The following is a 27028-nucleotide window of genomic DNA, read 5'->3' as shown; positions in this document are numbered from 1 at the left end:
GCAAACCTGAAGAATCACTAGGTTGGGAATAAAGGAGTACCACCCGGATGCACACTTACATGGCTGGGAAACGGTCATTAGACACGCTCTTTTATGAGTGGAGATGTTGTGCTATTACCCCCCTGGGATCTGGACTAGCCACCTTACCCTACCTTCAAGACTTCAAAGTAATGGACCCCCCGAACCTTTGCATGATCAATTTCCAATCCGCGTTTTCATGGAACCAACCTACCCTTCACCTTTTCTTACCGGAGTTGATTTGAAGAAACAAAACTGTAATACTGGGACCGACTTTCACATTTCTCACAAAATACGTGTCATCGATGACAAAGGAGGGTGGGAGGCATGTGTGTATGAATCGGATGTGGGCGGCACATTGTCTATTTGATACCAAAGAAAGTACGAACGGATTATAAGACGAGAATGAACCCCCAAGGGTGCAGTTGTCGTGTCGCGGTCTAAGAAGGGGCGTATGAGAAATGATTTTACGGGTAATGGGATACGGATAAGCGTGGGCTGGTGTCTTGTATTTGCTTTTTTTTGGCTACGGAAAAAAAAATCTCATATGCGAAATAGAGGGATTGAAAACGAGGTATACGTTTGAACCATGTTTGTGCTTGACCATCTGACCTTGCGATATACAACCATGATGAAAAGCTGAGGTCATACATTAACGACAGGTGACGCGAGGATCAATTCGTTACTCCAGCGGAGAGATGACGACTTAATTGTATATCCAGCGACTATTCCGAATGGCTGTATGCTTTGTTTTATCCAATCTTGCTGTTTCTCAGTCTCAATACTGATCTACTGCACTGGACGACCTACTGCCTAACGCAATGACTGGCCACCTCTTTTCTTCTTTGTTTTCTCCCTTAGAAATACCTAACTGTGCTCTTCATGGCAGTCTTGGATTAGAGGCGAGAGGTAGGCTCAGCTCCACAAGCAAAACATCACTAGAGCAGGATTTCGTTTGTGAAGTGTCGTTGTTCTCATACATAGTCTATGCATTACCGTATCATATATGCCTCTTTTGAGTGCATTACTCTGCAGCTCATGCCAGTTTACACGCCTGCTCCTCCAAGCCAGCCTACAGGTATGCCGATCCTACTCCTCCATCTCCATATCGTCACCGCCGCTTGCTTGGCCGTTTTGCCGCGAGTTCGACTTTGGTACCGAGGCTTCCTTGTCGATCATCTGCCGTGAGACGGAGACAATGTTGTCTTCGATGAGCTGCTGGCCGACGTCTGAGATGTCTGCAGGGTATGGTTAGCAAACAATTGGTATAATGTGACGAATCATACGTACGCTTCTTGGGGTCGACCTTTCCGACGTATCGCGTCTTTAGTTGGTCCTTGGTCAACTCCGTCTCCTCCTTCACTCGCTTCTCGTAGCCGTCTGCCAGTGTGACGAGCTTCTGCAGCCTGTCGGTATTCCGCTCGCCCTCGCCCTTGAAGTCGTCCATGAGCAACGCCTCTGTCCATACGTGCTTGTGCAGGTTCATCAACATGTTCTCCTCAAGCGCAGTCTTGCGGTAGTTGATGCCGATGGAGTAGTAGTGGCGGTTCAGGCCGTGGATAAGCGCCTGAATCGATGGCTTGTTGAGGTGACCGACGTTGGAGGTGGTCTGGCGGGGCTCGTGGCCCATCATAAGAGCTTGGGGGTTGATGAGGCGGAAAGCATCGATGACGACTTTGCCCTTGACGGACTGGATGGGGTCAACGACGACGGCGACGGCGCGGGGTGTGAGCTGCTCGAACGACTGCTGGGTGTTTATATCGACCGAGGATAGCCAGCAGCCGAAACCGGGATGTGAGTGGTACCAGCCGACGACGGTCTCTTGCCTGTGTTTGTCAGTGACTGATGCGCATGTTTGGAGCGGTGGCGGCTTTGAGCGCCCAGGCAGCGATGGCGTACCTTCCTGTTTGCCTCAACATGTCCATCATCTTGGTTTGGAAGACGGGGTCTACGGCCTCGACGGAGACACCGGTTCCTGACTGCGGCATGGCAAAGACATCCACCACTCGTACTGTGTAGTCATCCACAAACTCGCCCAGCATCAGACCCATGACTTCCATGGGTACACCTGCGCGACCGTGCCGCAGCATCTTGAGGAGCGCCAGGGAGGAAATGTAGACGGTTTCGGAGTTATCGATCAGGTTGGTGTCGCCCTGGGGTCCTCCCATACCGCCCATGCCACCTTGAGCGGCGGCGAGCATCCTAGTTAACCGATCCATGGTGGAGTACTGGCGATGGTTCTTCGATGGTTTCGGGCGGGTATATGGCGACGAGGTGAGAGGATTCGTGTGGTGGGCGAAGTGTTGTTTGGTAAGGCGGCAGCGATGATGAAGCTGTTGATGCTCGGAGCTCTCTCACGTAACTGCGCGACTGCATGCGGCGATTCAGTTGTTCCGGAACCGGCACTAGACAGGGGGACCCTGTCGCAGCTCTCATGGTAATGGCGCGCGAGGGTCTTTGTTAAAGCTCCCGCCATCTCTCTGCCAGGCCCCTCTACCTTTCGCCGAATGCTGATACTCGAACACCTCACCTTCTGTAGTCACCGTCGCCAGCAACATCCAGCCCAACTTTATCAAAATTGTCACGACAATATCATCACACATCCTCACAGTCGCATAGCTGTGCGCAGCCAATACAGATATGGCCAACTCCATGGAAGCCACGACGGGCTCCTCTTCTTTGAGCAATGGCGTCGCCTCGCAGCCAAAAAAGGTCGCGTACTTCTACGACTCCGACGTCGGCAATTACGCCTATGTAGCAGGACATCCAATGAAGCCCCACCGTATACGCATGGCGCACAGCTTGATCATGAACTATGGACTGTACACCAAAATGGAAATTTACGTAGGTGGAGCAGACATCAACTCTCCATGGATCTGTGCTAACAGACAGGCAGCGCGCTAAGCCCGCATCCAAATACGAGATGACGCAGTTCCACACCGACGAATACATCGAGTTCCTTCACAAGGTCACGCCTGACAACATGGAGAGCTTCACACGTGAGCAGAGCAAATACAACGTCGGAGATGATTGTCCAGTCTTTGACGGTCTATTTGAGTTCTGCGGTATCAGTGCCGGCGGAACCATGGAGGGCGCTGCGCGCTTGAACCGAGGAAAGTGCGACGTCGCGGTCAACTGGGCTGGAGGACTGCATCACGCGAAGAAGAGCGAGGCTAGCGGTTTCTGCTATGTCAACGACATTGTCTTGGGAATCATCGAGCTACTCCGATACAAGCAGCGCGTGCTCTACATCGACATCGACGTCCACCACGGAGATGGTGTCGAGGAAGCCTTCTACACGACCGATCGCGTCATGACCGTCTCATTCCACAAGTACGGCGAGTACTTCCCCGGTACCGGTGAATTGCGCGACATTGGTGTCGGCAGCGGCAAGAACTACTCGGTCAACTTTCCTCTTCGCGACGGCATCACCGACGAGACCTATCGCAACATTTTCGAGCCTGTTATCGAGGCTGTCATGACATACTACGGGCCAGAGGCTATTGTTCTGCAATGCGGTGGCGACAGTCTTTCTGGCGACAGGCTTGGTTGCTTCAACCTGAGCATGGACGGCCACGCCAACTGCGTCAAGTACGTCAAGAGCTTCGGCGTACCAGTCATAGTACTGGGAGGTGGTGGTTACACTATGAGGAATGTAGCGCGAACGTGGGCCTACGAAACGGGAGAACTCGTCTCGACCAAGATGTCCAAGCAGCTGCCTTTCAACGACTACTACGAATACTTCGCTCCCGACTATGAACTCGACGTCCGTCCTTCCAACATGGAGAACGCCAACTCTCATGACTACCTGCACAAGATTAAATCAGCCGTCATCGACAATATTCGGAGAACCGGAAAGCCTTCAGTCGAAGCCTTCACCAATATTCCGGATGTGCCTGCGGGTCTAACTCGCGCAACGGATTCAGACGCTGAAGATGAAGATGACGATCTCGATGCCGACGAGAACAAGGATGTGCGCATGACACAGCGTCAACGCGACCAGCAAATAGAACACGACGGCGAGCTCTACGACGCGAGCGATGACGAAGATTACAAGAACAGCCTCGGAGTGCGTGAGCAGCCCGGCACCAAGAAGAGGAGACATATCACCGACTTCCCAAACCCCAACGCTGCTCCGGAGGATGATTTGGATCGCATGGAGACCAATGGTGAAAGCGCCGTATCAACACGTCAAGCATCCGCAGCCGCAAAGTCGCGAACACAAACTCCTACCGCTGGCGAGCAAGAAGCTGACGAGGATGGCGACATCGACATGGACGCAGCGCCTGCTGCGACTGCCCCCGCTGCTGGCTCCACACGGTCACAATCGCCCGCAGGTGTCGTGACCCCACCCGAATCCCCACCAGCCGCAGCAGCAGCGACAACTATGGCACCCACTTCAGCTCCCACAGCAGACGTCGAGATGGAAAACAACGACGATAAGGAAGAAATTGCCGCTACCAAAGAAGAGGGTGATGCAGAACGCGACTCCGAAAACGTCAAAGGCGAAGTCCGCACAGAGGTCGCTAAGGACTAAGCACTCAACTGGCGGTTCTTTTGCTGCATTTGCGAGGCGTTCGTACTTTCTTATCGCACTGTTTTCTGGGTAAACTTCTTCTTGACGATGGGTAGCGGGGTAGGTGTTTTGGTGTGATGGGAAATAGCTTGCGTGAGTAGCGGAAGCTAGGGATACCTTTTTGGATTTTATTAAAGTATGTTATTCTGATGCAATGGGTCTGTTGTCTGACTATCATCTCAAGTCTCATGTGCTAGAATGAATATGAATACCAAAGCGACGATCAATTCCATGTCCTAAGTGCCATGTCACCAGTATTTCCCATCTCAAGAGTAGTCACCCCAAGTCTCAACATCCCACACCGGTCTCCTTGCTACACCCCCACTCGCCTTATTCCCTCTCTTCTTCCTGACCTCTTCGCACGCATGCACCACGTCCTCATCACCTGCCAACAGTCCACCTATGACACGCTCGGCCATGCCACAAAACTTGGCAACCATGCACTTGTAATGCCCCAGCGTACCAGTCGCCTCAACCAGCACATGCATCCTTGACTTAGCAGCCGTAGACGAAATAGAAGAACCAATACCAGATGCTGACGCAGAAGTGTCACGTCGACCCCCGTCTACTTTCCTGCCAGTCACACCAGCCTTGCTATCACTCTTCGTCTTCTCCGTCGACGTCATATCGTCTCTACTCTCCTCCCCCCCCCCCCCCCCCAACATCTTACCCACTCCGTACAACTTCTCCATCTTTATTTTCCTTAGTCCCTCCATCCTCATCGAAACAGGACTTTCCCTCCTCCTCTCCTTCCCATATTCCCCTTCATCGAAAACTACTAATGCGATTTTCAATACTGTCTCTACCTCCGTGTCTGTCTCCTCTTCTTTACTCATAAGAGGTACAAGCACCTTGATAATCGGCACACTGACACGAAATGGATCGCAGTCAGGGTCGTTGGTGTAGTATCGGACGAGGAAAGCGAGGTGTTTTGATGTTTCGTTGAGAAGGGATTTGGGGATTGAGGGATGGGATAGTTGGAGGTTGAGTTCGGAGAAGATGCGGAGACGGAGGGGGTCGAGTGGTGGCGGCATTGCAGTGTAGCGGTAGTGTGAGGATTGTGAAGAACGATCCAAGGATGATGTTGGTTCAATAGAGTTGGGAGAGAGCGCGGCACAACAGAAGGTATTATAGCTAGCTGGAATGATTCCTATGAGTGGAATGCTTGCTTCTGTGCAAGTATCCAGATTATTTTTTTCCTTTGCGTCACTAAGCATCACTCTAGTGTTTGTATATAGCATGTCAAGCTGCTTTGCCGTGATGAAAAGACGGGCTGATGCATGTATGACTTCAAACTAAATGTCGTAATATGTTTGTTAAAGAACTACTCCGAGTAGCAATCCATGCACATCGCATTCGCTGCAACTTTGTGTGTTTGATTGCTACGAGTCGTCTACACCTGGCAATTTCCATCTGATGTTTTGGCATGGGTGCGACATGATCCTCGTATACGCAACTTTTGAAGAAGTGCTAAAAGATCAACAGATTGTTTTGGCGCATTTGTATCCACGTTAATGAGTAGTCAAAACATATTCCTAGCATCTTTTCACACCACTCATCACATCTACCGTCATAGCTTGTCTCTCACACGCACCCTCAAAGCCCATACAAGAATGTCATCTTCGCATCCGCATACCTCGTTCCATCCAGCCTCTCCGCCTCAACCTGCTGCGCACTCTTCCCCCTCTTCCACGCCAATTTTCTCCTATTCACCTTCACGAGAATGAATCTATACGCCGTATACCCCAGCAGCGCCGCGACCACGAACCCCAGGGTGCCGTAAAAAGGCACCAAATACCTCGGTGCGTATTTCTTGCGATACAACTGCGCTCCAACAACACCAGCGAGATTACCGAAGCCATTGACACCAAGGACGAGGGAGCGTTTCCCTGGCTCGGGATTATTGCCGCTGAGCCAGGCGACGGTTAGGGGCGCAGAGATGTAGCTTCCGGAGAGGAGGATGCATAGACCTGCGTATTGCGCCGAGTGCGAGGGCGCGGTGACGGTGATAACGAGGCCGATGAGGGAGATGAAGATACCAGCGATGATGTGGTAGCCGCGTTCCTTGCGGTGGTCGGAACTCAGGGCGAAGAGACAGAGACCTACTGCGCCGCATACGAAGGGTGGTACGGACATCTAAAACGCCGGCTATGTTAGCTGCCATGTCTTCGAATAGAGTGGAATGTGTTTGAGTCTGCAGACATACCAGATTCGCATCAACACTTGAATACCCCAATCCCTGCACCACCATGGGCATGAAAACTGAAAATGCCTGACTAGGCACACTCGCACAGATATTGAAGAAGAGTAAGAACCACAACTTCCAATCCCGCGCGGTCTCCCTCGCATCTCGTCTCGTCAGCCTCTCCCTCTCCACACCATCACGCCCAAAGTCATGCGCAGTCCACGCAGAATTATCTTTGATAATGCGCTGAACAGCGAAAACCTTTTCTTCATTGCTGAGAAACCATGCTGAGCCCGGTCCAGCCGGCAACCAGAACCACGCGAGTATAGCGACGAGGACGGTCAGGCTACCTTCAATAATGAAGAGATACTGCCAGTTATGCAGGCGTGTGTGGTTGAGGTGGAAGATTCCGAATGCTAGGTTGGTATTAAAAGTGATACTACGGATTACTGAACAGGGTAAAGTAACATACCAATAGACCCCGAAAAAGCGCCGGCAATGGCGTACTGGCCGTAGAAAAGACCAATCCGAACAGCCATGTCGTAGCGCCCGTAGAAGGTAGATAGGTACGCGATGGCTGTGGGGTAGAAACCTGCTTCGAATGCTCCGACCATAAGGCGTACGGCGATGAGACTGCTCTTGCCACGGATGAAAGCGTGAGCTAGAGTGAAGATTCCCCATCCGATCTGTTTTTGGTCTTAGACGCTATGCATGGTAGAATATATGGGTGGTGAGCTTACCATCATGATAGTAATCCAATGTTTCGCACCTAGCCATCTCCCCACCGCCGCCGACGGAGGCTGAAGCAAGACGAATGTGATGAAGAAGAGCGAGACCGATAAATTGAGATCGTCCGGAGTTGCGCCGATGTCTTTTGTGAACCCTGCATTTCAACATTAGGAGTTCCGTTCCTTTGGTGTTCGTGGGGATCAGCAAATAGTCAATCTGATCGATCTAAACATACCTTGCGTCTCCGCATTCCCAACATTCGATCGATCTAAACCGTTAAACAGGTACAACAAGGACAGAAAAGGTAGAAGCGCAATGTCCAGTTTTCGGTTCACGCGACTGGACATGGAGCGCTCCTCAGAACTGGGATTCTCCTCGTCTGTCAATGTTGTAGTTCGACCTGCCAGGTCCATAGTAGAACTCATGACTCTCGATCTTCTGCTGCTGCTGTGGACACAAGTGGAAATAAGAGGATCTTCTTCTTCTATAGTAGTAAAACCCATAGTCAAGACAAGTTCCGCGCGATCAAGTGGCCAAGTCTTAGCTAGGTAAAAGACGCCCTTGACCATTTTCCTCATTCACATGTACGTAATTGCTTTGGTGAGGCTCTTCAAAAGCCAGGACCCTGGTCTTTGGCCTCCCGTGACCCATTGTCGATATGTTACCGCTTCTTTTCACCACATTGAATTTGTCCGATCAAAGGGTGGTTATACAGCTTGGCCTGCAGGAGCCTCCAGATCGAAGCGTGCCGGGCTAAGCTTGACCAATCGGAGCCCACCGCGCAAGGTGCGACCCCTGCTCGCTAGGTGGGTTTCGACTATGACGCCTCGGACGAAAGCCAAACGCTGTTTTTGCATATGGTTGCTTATCTCGACAAGAATGGTAAAAGGGTTTTCGTGGAGGTAAAGCTGGACTGGATATGATGACATCGTTTACTATCATCGAATGGCCGTCGGGATAATACGGAGTAATAGAAACTTCTCGAAACGATCTTCCATATGCCCTCGCCGCGCGGCATCTCGAAGCAGGAGCTTTATGCACTACACGTGCCGTTACCAAGTTCTTGTCTCGTTTATCGGTTATAGCGTCGACCGGCCCTCGGTGGACCAGCAAGGTGGAAAGAGCTACTTGCCTTCGGGCGTTTCCTCATCAGTGTCACTGCAGTGGCGTGATTGGTTGTACATTCCGCGTGCATGAGAGGGCGCCGCGGGGAGAATAAGGTTTCTGATCGATCACTCGTCCGGGTAGAATTCCCGGTGGATATAGTCCGTTTCAAATGAGTAAGCTATTATGTAGCTTCAATCCGTCACTCTGCATCCAGGTTCGTAGCTCCTGGTACACAGTACCAGCTGTGGTGTTCGATGCGTTTCCTTGAAGTTCTGCGCCTCGTTGCGCATTGTACTGCGGTCCGGGAGTGTTGATGACCAGACCGGGGTCGTTGCTTTGCTCGAAGTGTCCATGACCATGGGAGAGGTAGCGGTCAACCAGGGCCTTGAGATCTTGCAGGACTTTGTAACAGTCTCTGGGGTAGTTAGTACCGGTTCTTGACTCCTCTTCGAAGGTGCGCATCGCAAAATCTATTTCCGAGCCGTACACCGGGATGTTAAGCGCGGTAGCCGTGGGTGCCGTGCTGGAAGAGTGGAGAATCTGATCTATTATCAAGATAACAGCTGCGTTAAAGACAAAGTGTAGACCGGCTTGCAGCAGCTTCCTTGTAGATCGCAATCGCTTGGCTAAAAGCAAATTTCGCTGGGCGGCCTCTGGACAGGCCTGAACATATTTGCTATGCGCATGTTGATGTACAGACCACTGGCCATTCATGTAGCGTTCAGCCACGGCTTGCTTGACAGCTGCTAGGAGAATGGGCCGAGTCGTGAGGACGATGAGTTGGTTGTAAGCTAGATGGAGGGACAGAACCGCGGGGTCAGCGTCAACGTCAATAGCTAGCAGCGGCGGTAGGTTGAGCTTCCAGTTCTCGAGCAATTCTAAAGCCTTGTCCACATGCAAGGTCGAGTAACCGCGTTGATAGTGTCGCGGAGCGATCTTGAACGTCTCGCAGACGATGTAGCCAGAAATTCGTGATAACTCTACATGCGCTCGGAGACCAGCACATGGCGACATTGAGCTGAGAAGTTTAGCAAAGGTCTCCAATTTACATGTACCCGATACTTACGGCACGTCGCATGGTAGAGGGAGCCTAATAGCTTCATCAAGTAGGGTTGGCGGACGCCCCATCAACACGGAAAGCCATCTGTCCAATACGTAGAGAGTCCAGAATGTGCGTTTGCTCCCTTCATCGTTGCAAGACCTGAAGGCACCATGTATAATAGCAATGTGAATCGCCAAACTGACCTGAATATTGTCAGTGCGTCTTGTATGCAGTGCTTCTATGGTCTCCACTCACATATACGTATGCTGCATCTCTGCGGTTAAGCTCGATGAGGTAGAAACCCATGAGTGTCAATACAGGTACATCATCCAAGGTGAATCGCACAGTATCCAGTGGATTTCCAAGGAGTTTTCGTGCACGCTTGAAGTACGCCTCTCCTGCGTGCTGGTCTGAGCGTCGGAGAGACTGATGGCCGAAAGACGTAGCTAGGGCGAAGCAGACATGGTAGAAGGCCAAGTGTCGGTGGGTGTCGACCGTCGTCATTGCACTCAACGAGACAGAAGGGGCCGCAGATGTGGGAAACTGGGTGAGATCGCCCCACCCTGGATAGAACATCAGTGAAAGCACGGTCAGTCATCCACACATAGCTTACAGTATATCCCACCAGACAAAAACTCGCCATTACCGTCCTGGATGTAAGCTCGCAGTTGAGCAAGCATCAACGCCATGTCGTCCTGATCAGGAAGCCACAAAGCATCCACACTCGGATTGGGGATTGGCCGCGAGTCGTATGTCTGATAGCGTCCAATTGAGGCAACGAATGAAGACCCATCCGCCGACTCGGGCTGGAAGGTCAGAGGAACCAAAGTAAGCATGAATTGCTTCAGGTAATCCAGAAAGGTTGCTCCAGACGTTTCACCAAAGAACCTCGGAGTGCCACATGGGTCAACAAGCAGGCGGCCATCGTTCGTGTCGGCTTGATCCAGCTCCATTGAGACGGAGGATAGAAAAGTCGGCGCGGTCGAACGCGTTCCTTGTCCGCCATGGTCGAGCTGTCCAATGATTTCGGCGGCGTCTTCTGGTGCAGCGATCTTGAACCCCGTTTCGAGTGCTGCACAGCGCACTCGCAAGCGTTCGAGCTCGTCTTTCAAGGAGTGCTTATCTGATTCCGGTGCCGGGTACTCGCACTCGCGCGAGGTTTTGCTGCATCGTTGGCACGGCTGCTCCCCCGTGCACCGAACTCGACGAACGTTGCACGCGTTGCATCTACGCTCTGTAAGTCAGTGATGCGTTCAAGGCGCGTGTTTGCACGGTGCATGACTTGAACGATGCGCGTGTTCTCCATGCTGCCAATGAGCCATGCTGACGTATGCGAATGCCAATTGCCTGGGCGACATCCGTCGGCACCGTGGTACCAGAAAATCACAACCAGTACCAACGCGAAAGATGAGGCTGGGGATTTACTCACGCTCTGACGACGCGCTTTCGTAACGACGGGTCGACCTTGTGCCGTCTTGGATTAACAGGCAGGCGCTGGGGCTGGGGAGAAGAAGATTTGGAGGAAGGTGTGAAGTTGGACTGCATTTCGGACCGAACGGTTCAATTCTGTCGGTAGTACACTCGCTGCCATGGATTGTGTGGGGAGGGATTGTGGGTGAGGAACAGTAGCACCGAAGAAGGGAAGACGCGAAATATGTTCGGAAGCGTGCAGTTGGCGGCTCCTGGACCCCACGAGCCTAGTTACACGGCACGTCACCGCCATCGTCGTGTTGAGACTTCTAAAGACCAGTATACCACTGCCATTTGCAATGAAGGCGAAGAGGTCAAAATCCCGAATGCGATAAAACAAAAATATGCGACATGTGCCATATGTTGTTTGCCTTCACGATCCAATCACACGCTCTGGGAATGCCTCCATAGGGACCGGAAGGCGCGATGGCAGGGTGGCCTGATTAGCATGCGCGAGGCTGCAGCAAGAAGTCATACCACCAACACCTCGATACCTTCACCGGTATACACGCTTTACCTCAGAAAGAGGGTATCGGGTTGTTGAATCCCATGTTTTACTTTTGGCCGGATGCCCAGAAATCCTTCGCTGTGTAAACCTATCAGATGAAGGTTCTCGTATCAACGTGTCACGCTATGACTACCGATGGTAAGAACGAGGCGCGCGCCAATGCGGTACTTGAAAACAGAAGCTTGATATTAGAGGTTTGTATACCTTCAACGGGTATAGAGATCAAATTAGAATGCTTGGAAGGTCGTTTCATGGGACGCCAAACGGTACGGATCGAAGGAAAGCCGCGGGCTAATGCGCGTCAAGAAAAGGAAAGAGAAAACATGTTGCCGCCGAACGCAAACGCAGCTCTAGACTCCGCCACATGTCGCGTGGCTTCATTTCTCCAATTCAACAGCTAATTGCCACCTGCACGCCGTCCGGATCATGTATTTGGCCTCTTCTTCGCTCATCCAGTTCATCTCTTCACCCCCATTCCACTTGATGCCAACAATCTTTCCAGCGCCCTCGCCTTTTGTATCCATTACCACAAACAGTTCCGCGACTTTCATGCCGGTCCAACTTCGATGGAAGTGCACCTTGAGCTTTCCTGCCTGATCAGGTCCCTCGCTGTAGATGTACCACTTGTCGTCCATGTCTTTTGGGGCATAACCCAAATATAACGAGTGTATTTGTGAAGGTGGGAGGAAGATATTCCACGATGTTATGAGAGGCTTGCCGGGGAATGGCATGGTTGGTAGCGCGCTTGGAAGGATGCGTCGCCGTGGTTCTGGAGACGGTGGAGGTGTAAACTCGCTCCGATTGCGTTGATATATTGGCAACTCGATGCGCTGAATGTGTGTGACCATCTTGGGCTGTTGAGGTTTCGAAGCAGCGATCGTTACGATAGGACTCTTCTCTGTCGGTGACGCCGGTGGTGTGAGAAGGTTCGACGGTCGGTGTGATGGACGGCGCTGGAGCCTCCTCGGTGACTGTGGATTGGGCGATTGTAAATAGGGTGATCGTAGCCCCTCGCTCATTAAGAACGGTGAGGGAGGAGCATCGCCACGATCCCGCCTGGAGAAACGTCGGAATATCGACTTCTTCCTCGAGAGCGGCTGTGGTGATTCGAGAGCCATCATCTTACTATTACCCCACTATGCGATTCGTCTGATTAGGTCCTGGGTGCAAAAGGCGATTCTCCAAAGTGAGTCTAACGGTGAACGAGAGTATAAACGAGAGTAATAGTCCGACCAACCTCTTACCAAACAACGGAGTGGGGAAGGGAAAGTGTACCGTGCAAGACAAATACGGTGGTGGTACTCAGCCGCACCCCTCGCGCGGGCTGAGTCTGGCTTTATTTAGCATGCGTATTCCAACTGCATCCGGACAAGCGAGTATCCCTCAGCGCACCCAGATCCACACCGTCAGCACGGAACTTCAAAACTCCTGCATGGTGTGGGCTGGCAAGCCTGAGAAAAAGTCGGGGCGTGTGATCAGCCTGGAGATGGCTGGAAAGGAGTTCTGTTGGTGGTCCGGCAATGGCAAGCGTCACTTTGACGCGGGAAGCGCACGGTCTTTGCTAGGAAGCGCCCGAAATAGTGCATCGTCAATCTCTGGGTCGATGCGCGAATGGAACTTTATCGCCGGCTGTATCCAGACTGGGGAACTCCCCTGGATTTTCCAATTTCCCATGGGTATTCTCGTACTTGAGAATTGCGAGAGCAGTTGTCGTGTTGCGAGCTCCTCGCATACGTGTACGCTTTGCCACAAAAAGATCCTTCGCCAACCTGCAAGCACGACGATCGTATCGGCTCCTCAATGCCGAAAATTGCCCACAAACCTACGTTTCATAGATATCACGGTCGCACAATCAGACCAATACACACGACTGGTGTGCAACGCAATCTGCCCAGTGAACTGTCTCTGGTTCCACAGTCTTGGATTTTAGCCACCAACAAGGCCGGACAAAGCCAATCACAATTCCATTGTCCCATCTCACGATCTGTGCTAGGCCGGGCTAACAAAGGGTAGTTCGCGCGCCAATGTAGCTCTACGACGTGATGGATGTGACGGGTGGGTCGATCGTGACCTGTACGAGTTTAGCTGGATCCCACGAGAAATTCACGAGCACCAGCGTGGCACAGGGTGTTCGCATCCGATCGAATACCAAGAGCAGACTACCGGAGAATTGATAGCGCATCTTCTAGGTCGGCGTCTCTACCCGCTGGATCGACTGGTAAACATTACGCTGTCTCCGGTTCCCTGGGCTAAAGGGTCATCGAAATTTGTGGATTGAGTTCGTCATAACGGATCGTCAGAGGCTCAGTTTATTGATGAACTAGCTTCGTTCTCCTTTTCATCAGGAGCTGCTGCATCAAGGAAAGGCAGATGATTTTCTTTTGATAAGGCACTCTCCAATGATTAGACCAGACGCGAACAAGAAACGCCAGAATCTGTACAATGCGGGGTGAGCGACTTCAATCAAAGCCACCCTGCGCCTATCATGCAGACATGACCGGTACGACAGCCAGCCACATCGAAGACTAGCCGAAGCCACAGGACGATTTACCGCGATCCAGATCATTCGCTAGTAGACTAAAGAATATCTAGAGCAACAGGCTACATATGCATCATGCCTCTTAAGAGCTCAGCCGCAAAAGATCAGCGCAGTACATCGCAGAGAAGACTTTCCAAAACGCCAGCAAGATCTAGACACCTGGTAGAATAGACGCAGTAGTAGCAGTAGAAGATCTAGACAACAGCAGTATTCATCCACTACAACACCACTACTTCTACATCGGCCCGACGACTGCAAGACTTCAGCTCCTCATTCTTACTCCAACTTCAGCACCTCGACATCCCCAGTACCGAAACTAACATTGTACGGCGCACAGTATGTACTAGTGTTGGAGTAGATATCATACTTGGGCCACATGCGGTTCTCACACGACCACACGCTACAATCCAGATCCAAGATGCTCTGAGCAGAAAGGCCGTAAACGCCCTCGCTATGATAGTCGTCAGCTAAAAGGCAGCATCACAGGAATGCGGGAGATAAAAGACATACTTCTCACACGTCCAACTCATCTCTACCGTCAAATCATAAATCGTCACATTCTTTTCATCCAGCTTCGTCGTGTCGAAATTGAACGTCGCACTATTGGTCCAGCACCAAGGGTCCTCCCTCTCTTCTTCGCCTCCTGCAGGCGCGAAGTTGCATTCGTAGGTTACGGAGGAGGAGAAGAGAGCGTAAGCATTGTAAGATACGGCGCTGCAGGTGATGGGAACTTCGATGGCGCTGTTGGTCATAGTGAAGATGACGCCTTGTCGGGGGCCTTGTGCGGATGGCGTGACAAATAGGACATAGGAGTAGAATCTGATGTCGGTGAGGGAGAGGGAGGGGAGGGCTGCGGCGGTGGGGGTTTTGAGGGAGAGGAGGGGGAGGATGGTCAGGAGGAGGGATGGGGTGTGCATGATGGCGTTTCGCGTCGAGGGCTCTTTGCGATTTTGTTTGGACTGGATCAAGGTGTCAACGAAGGAGTGAGATCGGTTTGGTGCACGCAGGATTATAAGTAACCCAATTTCGTCGCCAACATTGTGTTAACGTCAAATATGGTAATGAGTACTCCGCCATTCTCAGTAAGAAAGGTGTCATGCGGGGAATGAGTACTTCCTTCAGAAAAGCCACCCGTTGCAAGCTGGAGGCTGTGTTCTCTCGTTGGGGAATGACTTCACTGTACATTATGGTGGTCGTTGCTAGATATACCCTTCGCACTGAACCTTGCGTCACCTTTGCTCGTGGCGTGATTGTACGTGGAGTTACATGCCTACGTAGATACCAGATCACGCACGACAAACGGATGTGGCGTTGAAAAGCCAAGTGAGGAGATGATCTTGAGCAAGTCCAAATCAGTGATGTAGATTCTATAATTGGCTGCATTGAGATAAAGCAACCCGAGCTAGCTTTTCATGTTGCACGCCGTGCTCCGCAATTTACTCACTTCACTGCATTGCAACCTTTTCGAGCTAGGAAGTAGGGATGTATTGCTTAAACTATACGCAAAGCTACTCTTACTCCTTGTAGGTAATAGTCTTCATCCTCAAGAACTCCTCGATACCCCAGTGACCATTGAAACGACCAAATCCACTCGCCTTCGCACCACCATGCGGCAAGGTCCATTCATCGTGCACCGTCATGGAGTTGATATGGATAGCGCTGTATTCACCCGTTAGTAAGAGAATCTCCTTATAGTAATGTGTGCGCCACATCATGCGATATTGACAAAGACTTACCCGCTTTCAATCTGCTTTGCAATGCGTAAACCGCGACCAAGGTTCTCTGTGAACACAGCACCAGACAGACCATAGTCGGTGTCATTAGCGATCTCGATAGCTTCCTCATCGCTAGAGATCTCGATGACGGAGACAGAAGGACCGAAAGACTCGGTGTGGAAGAGGTCCATGTCCTTTGTCACGCCGTCAACAATGATGGGCCGCATACGTGTGGCCGAAGCTTCGTTCGTCTCGGGATGCTTCTCATCTTTCTCGTGGTCGCCTTGTACGACTTTTGCGCCATTCTTGACCGCATTGGCAACAAGATTCTTGTTCTTCTCTACACCGGGCGCAGCAACAAGGACAGGTGCGGGCTTGTCGCCGCCAAAGATGCCTTCGACGGCGCCCTTGAAGGCTTCGATGAATTGCGGCTTGATGTCCTTGTGCACGAGAATGCGTTCTGAGCTCATGCAGATCTGGCCTGCATGCAGGAAAGCACCAAGTGCACATTGTACTGCTGCTGTTTGCAAGTTTGCATCGTCGAGGACGATGGCGCTCGCTTTGCCACCTAGTTCGAGCAGAACGGGCTTGAGGTTCTTACCAGCTGTTGATGCGATGATGCGACCCACAGCCGTGGAACCAGTGAAGTTGATCTTCTTGATTGCGGGCTCCTCGATCAAGGCCGTGGTGACTTGCGCCGCGTCTTCGGGACGATGAACAAGTACGTTGAGCGCACCAGCGGGAAGACCAGCCTCAGTCAAGGCGCTACCAATGGCCCACCATGTACGAGGACAGAATTCGCTACCCTTCAGGATGCAGGTGTTACCCGCAGCTAGAGGGTACAGAATCGATCGCATGCCAAGCACATATGGGGCGTTCCTGGTGCTCGCATCAGCCTTGCGCGTACAAGTACCAACACAAAGATACTTACCAAGGCGCAATGCCCAACACAACGCCATAAGGCTCCTTGATGATCAACGCACTGGTGCCCTCCTCTTCACAGCTGGGAATGTGTCCCATGACCGCACTCAGCCTGCCAGCTACATCTCTCAGCATATCCGCCATCTTGGGCACGTTGAACCCATTGCTGAAGTTATCCGCAGCACCGGTTTCGATCTTCATGTAGTCTGCGAATTCTTCCGCGCGCGCATCGATTACGTCGGCGGCCTTCAGGAAGATGTTGCGTTTAGCGGAATGCTTCATCTTGGACCAAGCAGGGAAGGCGCCCTTTGCCGCCGCAACGGCACTCTTGGCCTCTTCCAGAGAGGCGGACGAAGAGCTCCATACTTCCTTGTGCGACGAGGGTGATGTTACGGGAAAGGTGGTCTTGGTCGTGACCTCCTTGCCGTTGATGAGGAGGGGTACGACGTAGGACGGATCCGGCTTAACCACTGAGGGGTTAGACATCTTTGCTTTTGACCTTTATACTGCCAATCGCTGTTGATGAGTATGTTGTTGCTTTTCAACAATAAGGACGATGTAAAGAAACGATGAAACGGGCCGTAGAAGTACCGAGATGGATTCGCATAGCAATATCGGCACTTCAGAAGTGCGGTTAGGGGGCAAGTGGCCGGCTTGTGGAGACGGCACGGGTCCGAGGCGAGTAGACGGGCGAAACCGATGCATGGAGGGGTCATAAACATTGGCATGAATTGTCGCATAATATATTACTACATGTAACAGCTTCTTCGATAGGCGAGTAGGCGGCGGAAAAATTCCATGTCGTTGTCTCGGTCACCGAGATGGGAGCTGGGAACAACCTGGAATGATCTGCTGCCGACGTCGCAAAGTTGGTGTGTGTGCGCGCGTCGTACGGAACACCTACAGGGTCTTCATGTAAGGCCTTCCTCGGTTCAAGATGCCTCGTATAGATGCATTACAGTCACAAGTTGTCGCACCCCGGATGAAGGCTTGACCATCATGACGTCATCTCTCTAGATCAGCGGGGTACTGATAAACCTTTCCCTCGCGAATTTCCACTTGCTCCAGCGTCCGAACCAACTCCATCGGGATCCACTCGAGCTGGCGGTCAACGACAGAAGGCACCTGCATGTAACTGGAAGGTACGTTCAATGTGTGAGGACGGGTGTCGCTCAACACAATGTGTATTGTTGGTCTTCCGCGCAAAGTCCATATGCCATCCGTGTAGTGTTCTAATTCGAGCATGCTCTCTCGCAGCTGCTTTGCGCAAACTCGCCAATGGCATAGCACCATCTCGGCACACTCCTCGAGTGCTTCGCATAGCTGTGCGCACGTTTCGCCGCATGAATCCAGTACGTGTACAATATTATTCATTGAATCATTGGAAGAGAATGGATATCCGAAAGTTCTAGTAGTTCCGGATCCTGAAATGGTACTCGGACACGTAGTTCTATCGTTTTACAAGGTGGCTGTGTCAACTGCATCGGGCCCACTAGGTCAACAAAAGTTCGTAGGTAAGGGGTGGCTCCAAATATGAGGTTGTCAATTTGGTCCAATGACTGAAGTTTGAACTCATACGCTTCGACGGACTCCGTTAGCTGCCGTGCGAACACAGTTTGGAAGTAAGGGTTCATCTTGAACTTTGTGAAGTCGAGCCACTTGTTTGTGTACGAGTTCAACGAATAGCGACTCCGAACCTGACCGTGCAAGATCTTGAGATGATCAGGTAGGGCCTTCGACGCGTAGATGCGAGCGGGCCAGTAAGGTGGATATATCCCGGACCACTCAGGACTTTGTGCAGTGACCCTTGCAGCATCGCATGACTCCTGGAGTTCACGTAAGAGCAGCAACTCTTGCTCAAATTTCTGAAAATCTTCGTCACTAGGCTCGGAGAGACCACCCGTGGCATTCAGGTCTTGCGAACTGCCAAGCTCTATATCTTCGTAGGGCTGCGATGGACGAAATGAATCTCATGTGCCCATCATGTGAGCAACGGTATATCTCCAGAGAACTGATACGTTCCAGGTAACGCGTATCTGGGTTTCGGCATCGGCGAAGCGGATGATTTTCTCCACAAGTTCCGGGACATGGCCAACCTTCTCGATGACACTGACTACGCGACTTCGATCCATGGGTATTGTGCGCTGGTGTTGTTCTGAATCTACGGCTTTAGATGCCGATGCAACTGTGCTACGCCATATACGAAGTAAGTTCCTCGAGAGTTGTCTCATCCTGCCCAGCAATGAAAGCACGGCGCGAACGACCCTTACTGTTCGACAGTTGGGCCATGGTCTTGGGTAGAGTTCGATACGCTTGTCAATCATGGCGAGGACCGAAGTTTTCCATCGATCCAACTCTTGTCCTTCGGGTGCTGCGTGCGCATTTTTGACTGGCGGCTCGGGGCCGCCTTCAGCGGAAGGCATCTCTCGTTGCGATAGGATGAGGAAGAGAGTGAACGATTGCTGTATGTATTGCGGAAAGATTCTGCACTCGCATTGTTTTGTGTCGTCATGTTAGTGGCGACGTTGCGAAGTTTGCGTTTGAGATGTGACCTGCGCAAACCTGCTGCCTTGGGTGAGGACACATTTTGGTACTGACTAGCATCGGCCATCACAATTTGGAACCCGCTAAAAGACCAGTTGTGTAATGCGTTATGGTTTTTAAGGCATTTGTATAATTCTGAGTCCTCTGAGTCTGCTGGTCTTCATGTAGACAAGCGGGAGTGACTCTCAGAAAAGGCCGCCATCGTGATGTCCTGAGCAATGCTGTTCCATCAATCCTCGTCGCTATACAGATCATACTCATCTGAGGAGCGCGATGAGTCAGTCTCATGACCATCCCAGTCACTGAAGGCATCGTCTTCAGTGTCTCCTGGTTCTACTACGAAGCTGATGCCTGTTCCAGCCAAAAAGAGCTTAACAAAAGGCTCCCAATCATATGTGAACCATGATGCAGCCTCTGGAGCAACCACCCGAACTTCTTCCAACTTGGGTACATATTTCCGATAAGAAGTTGCCACCTCTCTCAGAGCCTCCAAGCACTGTTGGTCCTCGGTGTGACGCCGGACTGGCGTTCGAAGCGTCAACAGCGAGGATGGTAATCGTTCAACAAAGTTATCGGTATCATGGTTCAAGAGCATGCCTAGTGGACAGCTGAGATGTTTTAGCGAAGCAAAGCCTTCGAGATTATCACGGAGATGAACGCTGCGCTCTATTTCATCCTCGACGATTGGGTCGCAGCAAACTCGAAGACTCTCAAGTGATGCCTTCTGGCAGTGTAGAACTTCAGACAGCGTTTTGTATGGCTCTCCGTTTGGCAGTGGCCGTTCTGACAGGTGAAGTTCAGAATCTGCCTCGTATTTGATACTCTTCAAGCACCGCGATGAGGAGACCATTACTTCCAGCAACGACGAGTTGTAATAAGTGCTCTCTAGATCAAGCTCCTCCAAGTCGTTGCAGGCTTTTGGGATCAGACGCTGTAATTTGTGTACGCCTTCTGCATCGAGTTGGCGATATCCATACATGTAGGTTTGGCTTAATTGCAGCTTTCGCAACGACTGCAGCCGGAATAGAGGTGCAAGTTCGCTCAAACCTAACGAACCTGCCTCGACGCTGATCGATCCTAGGTGTTTGAAGCGGTGGGCTTGAGAAGAAAGGTGACCTGTCGCGGCCTTGCTTATGAGATCGATCCAGGAAGGATGTCGCAAGTCCTCCTTTGCAAGTCCTCGAACGCTGAGACGTTTAATCTCTGGTGTGAGCAACAATATCGCGTTCTGTAGAGCGTGCTTCTGTGGCGCGTAGTTATTGAGGTAGGCTCCGTTGCATCTAGTTGCCCACTCTTTCCAGTCGGATGTACCCAGCGCGCGCAATCCTTCCTTGATGATTTTCTTGTCACTCGCTGTCGCATGGTAGCGCTGGGAGGGATGGCTACTGTACATGCCGAATTCAATGTTCATAGCGTGGACAAACTTTGCGAGCTCCGGATTCGCTATCATGGTACGGAGGAAAGTGTAGGGCTCGCAGAAAAGGCTATCGTATTTGGAGTAGATCGTGCCAATTACGGCTTGGTAGAGACGCCGACTAGTCAATGCCAGACTGAGGAGCGTATGAAGCTGAAAGTCTTCAATATCCATGCTGGGCAAGTAGTCGAGTATCTGCCACATAAGCTCATTGGGGAGATCATTTATTGTCGCAAGCGACCCGGGTGTAGGTGATCCTGCGGCAGTGGCTTTGACTCCACGCTCAGCGGCGCGTCGACGCATAGCATTTTGTGATGGAAGTAGAGGGAAGTCGCGCTCGTTGAGGACCGACATTGTGCGGCACGTGTCGCATATGGATGAGCGATCAGGTAGATACTGCGGCTGTCTGGAGGGAGTTGTGAGAGCCGAACTGAAAAACACAAAAACGGGTGGGAGGAAGATTCCCTGGTCGGATGAAGGGAGTCGGCACGTGGTCCGCTGTTGTTCTTGTCTCGATAGGGCTGAGCGCTAGACGTGCTGAATCAGCCAGCTGCAGCGCGGTGGCCGCCCTTTGCCTCTTCATTAACAGCCGACACGTTTAAGGCATCGCTGAGGCACAACGCCACCCGTCACATCCGTTTTGCCTGCGCACTCTTCCCATTATGGAACACCTTTCAGAAGAACTACTCGATCATGTAGTGTCCGAAGTCATCAACCCTCTACCGAACAGACATAGGTCACACTATGATGATCTCCTCAATTTATCACTGGTCTCCCGAACATTTTGTCGAATCGCAGAGCCGTATATGTATCGCTCGTTGATCGTCTCTGGAGACAATGGGAACGGCTTGTTGCGAACATTAAAGAAACGTCCTGATCTGCTACGATACGTTCGGGCCGCCTACGTGATGCAGTATGATCACATTGGTAAACGGATACGCAATTTCATAATAAATATACCCAGCTTGCAAGAGTTGGACTTGAACATTTGGTCTGGCACGCTATCCGACATCGTACCAGTTTTGAAGTTGCAGACCTTGAAGACACTACGCCTCTCGGGTGTTGCCGCTGGCGAGATTCCCGACGAAAACTTTGACGACTGGGAATTCGAAAACAACACACTCAGTACCCTGGATATCTCCTTCACTGATCCTAAGTTCCAATGGGAGCTCTGTAACGAAATTCAGGTCTTTGCTGCAGTGTTTCTCAATTTGAGATGTTTGAAACTGCACAGCAATTATGAAGGCAGCATACGCGATGTATTGGATGGCACTGCTTTCCGCTACCTGATCCGCGCGTTCAAGCACAGTTTTGAGACAACGCTTCGCGAGCTCACTTTCGAATACAATCATCCGAACGATGGCTTCATAATCGAAGAAGATGAGGCCGTGGGCGGGTGTGCTGGTGTAAGGGACATAATCAAGGATTCGCAGCTGGAGAAGCTCAGATTCGACACAATCTGTTTGCACAAACCCATGCAAGAAGCGAAACTACGGAGTCTCGTCCTCGGCCCGTCATGTCTACCTACATCGCTACGCACACTATATCTGCGCCACATCGTTGCGACCGGAAACCTCAATCCCAGGGAAAGGAACCTCATGCACTCGGACGAAGCGCAGTGTTTATCGCAACTCGTCAACCTGGCGGCGCGAAGATCGCGCTTTCCGCATCTGCAGAACCTGACACTAGTAATCTGTCTACCACCATTTTTCGAGGACGTTGCCGCGAGGGTCGTCAAGGTTCAGGCACGGAAAGTCAAGGTTCAGTTGGATTTGATGTTCATGTAAGGTTGTGTGTTGGCTATCGCGGCGGGCATCACTAACGGATATTAGGTCGGAGTGGGACTACGTCAGCGGTGATCTGGCAAGAGCTTGGCCTGAGTATGATCGTGCTCGAGACCCGCGAGACCCATCATATGACCATACGCTCATCCGGTACGCGTAGGCCTGTTGCCCAGCCCGCGGTTACTAGCAGCAATCTGCTTGACGGCTTCATGCGCTGGCGCGGAGATCTGTAGATCTACAACCGATCAACGCGGCATCAAATCTTTTGTCTACTAAGCCAACGCAAGGCTTCACAACTGTCATCCGCAGCTGGACTCCTAAAGTAAGCCTGAACGATGTCTAAGGTGCAGTGCCCCAAGATCGCCACCGGTTTTGCTTGAGGGAGATCGACATATCCGAGCGCACTCGTCCGATTGGCTGCATGTACGAGGTTACGAATCCCTTCAGCCACCTTCCGCGCCAACATCGCAAAACCGCAGCAAGGCCTCGCAAGATGTGCTGTAATTGTCGGTGAACACAGTTTGCGGATACGCGTACAGCAAAATGAATCTAATCGGGCCATTGATGTATAAAACCACCATGGACGCAATGTCATGCTTGCCACACATACAAACAACCATCACAATCAGCGCACTCAAACACTCTACACTTCCAACACAAGAGCATTCCCATTATTCAACAATCACTATCACGACTTACCAACATGTTGTCCCGAGCACTCACTCCCTACCCTAAAAAGCGCACCCAAAACACTCAACCAGAAACTTCTGCATATACGGAATCACAAGCTCTAGTTACAAGACCAGAGGTTCCAGCTGCAACACCAGAAGCTCCCGCTACAAAATCTAGAAAATCCTCCAAGCCCAAAAAACCCGCCCAACCCGCCCAACAACGTCCTGTCGGCGGACCTCTCAGAACAGGCCTCGAAAAGCTTACGCGCAGCGTAGAACGAGGGGTCGACCGACAAATCTTGAGCGCGCAGGTGCGGGCTTACGGCATGCCTCCATCTACTTCATCCTCGAAACAAACGACGAATATCGGTTCTATTCAGGAGAAACATGTCGCATTCGCTGTTTGATGCGCTTCCACCACTTCCCATTTCTTGTTCCGCTTCCCCCGGACACTTCATCGAACGAACGAGATTTAGGAGAGTAGATATACCATGAGATCTTTTTGGGTGCAGAGAGGGCGACGATTTTTGCATGAGCTTTGGTTTTGCTTGTTTGGCGCAGGCCGGAACGGATGCATAGGGTTATGTTTGAACGGCGTTGGTGCATACTACATGTTTTGGTTCATGGAACTGTTATCAGCAAAGGCGTTTTAGCATTATATCAGCATACTCTTTGAATCAATCTCATCGAGACTTATCCGTTACACATCGCATATACCTTGTTCCTACATTCGTGTGCCCATTTCGAATAGATGATATCGTGGATGATGAGCGCTTCCAACGTAGGAAGATTCGGAGAGGCAGGAGAGGCAGGACGCCCGCCGTTCGACTGCCCGCGCTGCACTTCCCAACCCCACCAACCACAACGTTGGAACGTCGCAACCACCCGCCAACCATTGTACCATGGCACCAAACTTTCTAATTAGTATCGCAAACACCGAAGTAACTCATGACTTGGCAGTAGCTTTTCCCGCCGTCTTGCAGTTGGTTTCCCCTCCCAGCCTTCTTGCGCCTTTGCCAGCCCCTGATAGATGTCTTCCAGTACACCGTAATGCAGCAAATACAATTGTCGACCGCGCACTATACACTGCATCTCTGCATGTTCGCCGAGATTCTTCGACCAACAGAACACGGAAAATGATGGTTTGCATGGTCTGGACCTGCAGAACCCCACTCCGTGCAACGCTATCCAACTCCATCCCATCCTGCCCTCTCAACAACACGATGGATTCCTCTTCACCCAACCCCGCATTCATTGTGATTATATTGATAATTTTTGATCTGATTTCCATCAAGCGAAACAATATTCGCTTAGATCACCAGCATCGGTGGTTTAGTGGTAAAATTAGCCGTTGCCATCCATCACAGGACAGTTTCGGCTAGCCCCGGGTTCGATTCCCGGCCGATGCATTGCACCATATTTTCTTTTTGAAGTTGTTAGAGCTCTGAGGACGATGGTAGTTGAGTCTGGGGATGTTTGGGACATTCTGGACATCAGGATTTGTACACACGTCCAGCCAGCTTTACACACATTGCGGGACGTAGACGAACGTCTAGAGTTACACTGAGCTATCCAGCGTTATTTTTACTTAGGTCTGGAGAGCCCTAGCGATGGCGGTGGTTGAGTCTGAGGGGATGGGCGACATGGCGGATTTCGAGGTCTATGCACACGTCATGTTTTTGGACAGTCAACGTCTGCGAATGGCACATTTACGATCTGAACCACTCTTGAACGAAGTCTGTAAAACACATCATCTGGGACAGTAGGACGATGACATGAAGATCGTGGTATGTTTACAATGTCCTCAGTCGACATCTCTCTTCGGGAAAAACCGTCCCTATGGATGAGCCTCAGTTTACTAACAAGGAAGCTGGAACAGGAGTCTCAGTTCATGAGGAACTGTTCTCTCCTCCAAACACCACACCACACATCACTCACTCCTCACTCGTACTACTCCCATCATCCGCAACCATACTCTTCGCCTCCTCCCTACTTTTGAAATCGCCAAACATCAAATAAACGCTCGGTACCCCATACCCCTCCAACTCCTTCCTGACCCCCTCCCTCGCGGCACTCTTAACATACCGCCTCGCCTCCTGCCACAGCCTCTCACTCCCTGCCAACGGCTCCTCCGCATATCCAATCCACTCCCCCATCCAAGCCTCCCTATCCCTCTCCATCTGCCAAAACGCCAATCCAGCCCTCACATATATCCAGCCTACATCGCTGCCCTCGAGGAACTCTGTGAGGAAGTGTTCGAAATCAGGGTTCAGAGATTCCTGCAAGATTTTTATGCTGCGGAAACCCCAAAAGGCGGCTTCGGCGTATTGGCCGAGGGCGTTGTATGCGGCGATGGTGCGGGAGACGAGTTTGAGGCGCAGGACTACGCGGATGGTTATGCCGGTTTGCCCTGCGTAACGACCACTGGTTATGGCTTCGTGGAAGAAGTCGTCAGCGAGGACGCGGCGGGTGCGGCCTGAGATGAGGATGTGGATGGAGTGGAAAGCTTTGTTGTAGAGGTCGAGGGCTTGTTGGGCGGCGGCGTGTTTTTCGTCGGTAGCGAGGGTGTTGGTGGGAGAGGGGGTGGCGGAAGCGAGGAGGACGTCGCCAGCTAGCATGTGGTCTGTAGCGTTTTCGACGGATTCGCGCAGTGTGGGGATGGGGATGGCTTGGAGGCGGGCAAGTTCGTCGCGGACGACGGGCGAGTAGCCGTGGATGTGGGTGCTGTTGAGGCCTTTTACGTGCTCGAATGGGAGGAGGAGTTTGCGTTGGAGAGGGAGGGGGATGTTGGGTTTTTGCTGTCCTTCCTCTATGTCTACCTCTTCGCCAGTCTCGGCATACGGGTCCTTCAGGACAAATGTAGTGGACAACCGATCATTAAGCATAGGATAAGACAACGCACTGTAATACCAAGTCTGCAGAAGTAGAGGCACGAAGTCAGTTATGTCTCACATGCACTTCGCACAGCCAAAACTTACCTTGGTAAATAAATGCAAGTCATCCACCAGCATAACAACCATGTGTTCTGGAACCTCGCCATGGAACGGCGCGGTAATCTGCACAACAGCATGGAAATTGTTAAACGCGTCGGCGCGCGCATCCGTGCAGACAATTGGCACAAGACCCTCGGAGGAAATGTGGTTCACTAGAACTACAACGTTGGTATATCAGCCACGCACACTAGACGGCGAAGAAAGACAAGGGAAAAGCTCACGGCGTCCGCGGCGACCGGTAAGTTCCAATTGCTCTCGCACACCGTCTGTAGCCATTAGATAAACGCGATACATACCCGCGCTCGGCCATGGAGTAGCTATCTTGACGAAGACGTTCTCTCTTCTCCATACTTTCTTTGCTTCGGCGTAGATTTGTTTGTTTGCGAGCCAGAGGTTGAAGTCCCATTGGTAGACGCCGCCGTAGAATCCTTTGGCTTCTAGTTCTTCGCTGCGGACAAGGTGGTCGGAGGGAGTGAAGTAGATGGAGTAAATTTGTTCGCGGAGCTCTAGGGGGAGGCGCAGGAAAGGGAATGGGGTTGGTGTGGCGCTGGTGGTAGTGTTCTCAGGCATCGTGGGCGGTGAAGGGGGGCCTTGGGGTGGTTTGGGTTTGGATGCGAAGGGGTTGGTTACGAGAGAGGAGAATTGGAACATGGTAGCGAGGGCACGCGGTCATAGAGCTTAGGTAGATCTAGAGAAATGTTGTACGGGCGGCTGGGAGATGCATGACGGAGGACGAATCTGCCCCACCTTTAGCTCCGGTGTTAACGCCGTGAACCGAGGCATGCACGAAAGTTGTAGTTCGATCGCGATGT

At 51.6% G+C, this 27028-nt stretch overlaps 12 protein-coding genes and 1 non-coding gene across 13 annotated transcripts; 3 read left to right on the top strand and 10 right to left on the bottom strand.

The window, feature by feature from the left end:
* Positions 1-1107: 1107 nt before the first annotated feature.
* On the bottom strand, positions 1108-2237 carry BKA58DRAFT_408280 (JAB1/Mov34/MPN/PAD-1 ubiquitin protease-domain-containing protein; the record flags this gene model as incomplete). Its single annotated transcript, XM_046172076.1, has 3 exons — positions 1108-1256; positions 1309-1844; positions 1918-2237. 3 exons carry the CDS (start codon positions 2235-2237, stop codon positions 1108-1110), a joined length of 1005 nt encoding a protein of 334 aa, XP_046032197.1.
* Positions 2238-2492: 255 nt separating this feature from the next.
* BKA58DRAFT_374875 (histone deacetylase 2) lies at positions 2493-4816 on the top strand. Its single transcript, XM_046169374.1, has 2 exons — positions 2493-2862; positions 2915-4816. The coding sequence occupies exons 1-2, from the start codon at positions 2659-2661 to the stop codon at positions 4553-4555; spliced, it is 1845 nt and encodes a 614-aa protein (XP_046032196.1). The 5' UTR covers positions 2493-2658; the 3' UTR covers positions 4556-4816.
* Positions 4817-4860: 44 nt separating this feature from the next.
* Positions 4861-5628, bottom strand: BKA58DRAFT_435054 (uncharacterized protein; the record flags this gene model as incomplete). Its single annotated transcript, XM_046173308.1, has 1 exon — positions 4861-5628. One exon carries the CDS (start codon positions 5626-5628, stop codon positions 4861-4863), a length of 768 nt encoding a protein of 255 aa, XP_046032195.1.
* A 562-nt stretch (positions 5629-6190) lies between these two features.
* On the bottom strand, positions 6191-8011 carry BKA58DRAFT_408278 (major facilitator superfamily domain-containing protein; the record flags this gene model as incomplete). The annotated part of the gene is made up of 5 exons (XM_046172075.1): positions 6191-6730; positions 6801-7195; positions 7252-7465; positions 7520-7662; positions 7744-8011. The coding sequence occupies 5 exons, from the start codon at positions 8009-8011 to the stop codon at positions 6191-6193; spliced, it is 1560 nt and encodes a 519-aa protein (XP_046032194.1).
* A 586-nt stretch (positions 8012-8597) lies between these two features.
* BKA58DRAFT_34507 (fungal-specific transcription factor domain-containing protein) lies at positions 8598-11470 on the bottom strand. The gene is made up of 5 exons (XM_046168408.1): positions 11087-11470; positions 10271-10884; positions 9913-10220; positions 9682-9860; positions 8598-9633 (listed from the first exon to the last, which is right to left on the bottom strand). The coding sequence occupies exons 1-5, from the start codon at positions 11200-11202 to the stop codon at positions 8781-8783; spliced, it is 2070 nt and encodes a 689-aa protein (XP_046032193.1). The 5' UTR covers positions 11203-11470; the 3' UTR covers positions 8598-8780.
* Positions 11471-11741: 271 nt separating this feature from the next.
* BKA58DRAFT_374871 (uncharacterized protein) lies at positions 11742-13187 on the bottom strand. The gene has a single exon (XM_046169373.1). The coding sequence runs from the start codon at positions 12754-12756 to the stop codon at positions 12013-12015; it is 744 nt and encodes a 247-aa protein (XP_046032192.1). The 5' UTR covers positions 12757-13187; the 3' UTR covers positions 11742-12012.
* Positions 13188-14450: 1263 nt separating this feature from the next.
* On the bottom strand, positions 14451-15384 carry BKA58DRAFT_448076 (uncharacterized protein; the record flags this gene model as incomplete). The annotated part of the gene is made up of 2 exons (XM_046174259.1): positions 14685-15384; positions 14451-14625 (listed from the first exon to the last, which is right to left on the bottom strand). The coding sequence occupies exons 1-2, from the start codon at positions 15089-15091 to the stop codon at positions 14451-14453; spliced, it is 582 nt and encodes a 193-aa protein (XP_046032191.1). The 5' UTR covers positions 15092-15384.
* Positions 15385-15688: 304 nt separating this feature from the next.
* BKA58DRAFT_397506 (aldehyde dehydrogenase domain-containing protein) lies at positions 15689-17296 on the bottom strand (the record flags this gene model as incomplete). Its single annotated transcript, XM_046171428.1, has 3 exons — positions 15689-15833; positions 15911-16768; positions 16821-17296. The coding sequence occupies 3 exons, from the start codon at positions 17294-17296 to the stop codon at positions 15689-15691; spliced, it is 1479 nt and encodes a 492-aa protein (XP_046032190.1).
* Positions 17297-18180: 884 nt separating this feature from the next.
* On the bottom strand, positions 18181-19233 carry BKA58DRAFT_397505 (uncharacterized protein; the record flags this gene model as incomplete). Its single annotated transcript, XM_046171427.1, has 2 exons — positions 18181-18759; positions 19081-19233. 2 exons carry the CDS (start codon positions 19231-19233, stop codon positions 18181-18183), a joined length of 732 nt encoding a protein of 243 aa, XP_046032189.1.
* A 175-nt stretch (positions 19234-19408) lies between these two features.
* BKA58DRAFT_34389 (uncharacterized protein) lies at positions 19409-21235 on the bottom strand. The gene has a single exon (XM_046168387.1). It carries the CDS (start codon positions 21120-21122, stop codon positions 19584-19586), a length of 1539 nt encoding a protein of 512 aa, XP_046032188.1. The 5' UTR covers positions 21123-21235; the 3' UTR covers positions 19409-19583.
* Positions 21236-21358: 123 nt separating this feature from the next.
* BKA58DRAFT_34353 (uncharacterized protein) lies at positions 21359-22927 on the top strand. The gene is made up of 2 exons (XM_046168384.1): positions 21359-22556; positions 22601-22927. Exon 1 carries the CDS (start codon positions 21431-21433, stop codon positions 22553-22555), a length of 1125 nt encoding a protein of 374 aa, XP_046032187.1. The 5' UTR covers positions 21359-21430; the 3' UTR covers position 22556; positions 22601-22927.
* A 1617-nt stretch (positions 22928-24544) lies between these two features.
* On the top strand, positions 24545-24632 carry BKA58DRAFT_t9. Its single transcript has one exon. It is a non-coding gene; the product is annotated as a tRNA-Gly (tRNA).
* A 441-nt stretch (positions 24633-25073) lies between these two features.
* BKA58DRAFT_34371 (uncharacterized protein) lies at positions 25074-26905 on the bottom strand. The gene is made up of 3 exons (XM_046168385.1): positions 26438-26905; positions 26202-26368; positions 25074-26138 (listed from the first exon to the last, which is right to left on the bottom strand). Exons 1-3 carry the CDS (start codon positions 26865-26867, stop codon positions 25158-25160), a joined length of 1578 nt encoding a protein of 525 aa, XP_046032186.1. The 5' UTR covers positions 26868-26905; the 3' UTR covers positions 25074-25157.
* Positions 26906-27028: the final 123 nt, after the last annotated feature.

Source organism: Alternaria rosae, assembly GCF_020736505.1.
Source record: "Alternaria rosae strain MPI-PUGE-AT-0040 chromosome Unknown BKA58scaffold_1, whole genome shotgun sequence".
NCBI classification, from domain to species: Eukaryota; Fungi; Ascomycota; class Dothideomycetes; order Pleosporales; family Pleosporaceae; genus Alternaria; species Alternaria rosae.
The sequence above is the reverse complement of the archived record's forward strand: the minus strand, read 5'-3'. Positions and strand labels throughout refer to the sequence as shown.

Coding starts and splice junctions, on each gene's coding strand:
- BKA58DRAFT_34371 (XM_046168385.1), bottom strand. CDS start 26,867: ATGTTCCAATTCTCCTCTCTCGTAACCAACCCCTTCGCATCCAAACCC. Junction 26,369..26,437: donor TACCGGTCGCCGCGGACGCC/GTGAGCTTTTCC, acceptor TTGTAGTTCTAG/TGAACCACATTTCCTCCGAG. Junction 26,139..26,201: donor ACTTGCATTTATTTACCAAG/GTAAGTTTTGGC, acceptor CTACTTCTGCAG/ACTTGGTATTACAGTGCGTT.
- BKA58DRAFT_374871 (XM_046169373.1), bottom strand. CDS start 12,756: ATGATGGCTCTCGAATCACCACAGCCGCTCTCGAGGAAGAAGTCGATA.
- BKA58DRAFT_34353 (XM_046168384.1), top strand. CDS start 21,431: ATGGAACACCTTTCAGAAGAACTACTCGATCATGTAGTGTCCGAAGTC.
- BKA58DRAFT_374875 (XM_046169374.1), top strand. CDS start 2,659: ATGGCCAACTCCATGGAAGCCACGACGGGCTCCTCTTCTTTGAGCAAT. Junction 2,863..2,914: donor ACACCAAAATGGAAATTTAC/GTAGGTGGAGCA, acceptor ACAGACAGGCAG/CGCGCTAAGCCCGCATCCAA.
- BKA58DRAFT_34389 (XM_046168387.1), bottom strand. CDS start 21,122: ATGTCGGTCCTCAACGAGCGCGACTTCCCTCTACTTCCATCACAAAAT.
- BKA58DRAFT_34507 (XM_046168408.1), bottom strand. CDS start 11,202: ATGCAGTCCAACTTCACACCTTCCTCCAAATCTTCTTCTCCCCAGCCC. Junction 10,221..10,270: donor TTTGTCTGGTGGGATATACT/GTAAGCTATGTG, acceptor TGTTCTATCCAG/GGTGGGGCGATCTCACCCAG. Junction 9,861..9,912: donor GAGATGCAGCATACGTATAT/GTGAGTGGAGAC, acceptor GACAATATTCAG/GTCAGTTTGGCGATTCACAT.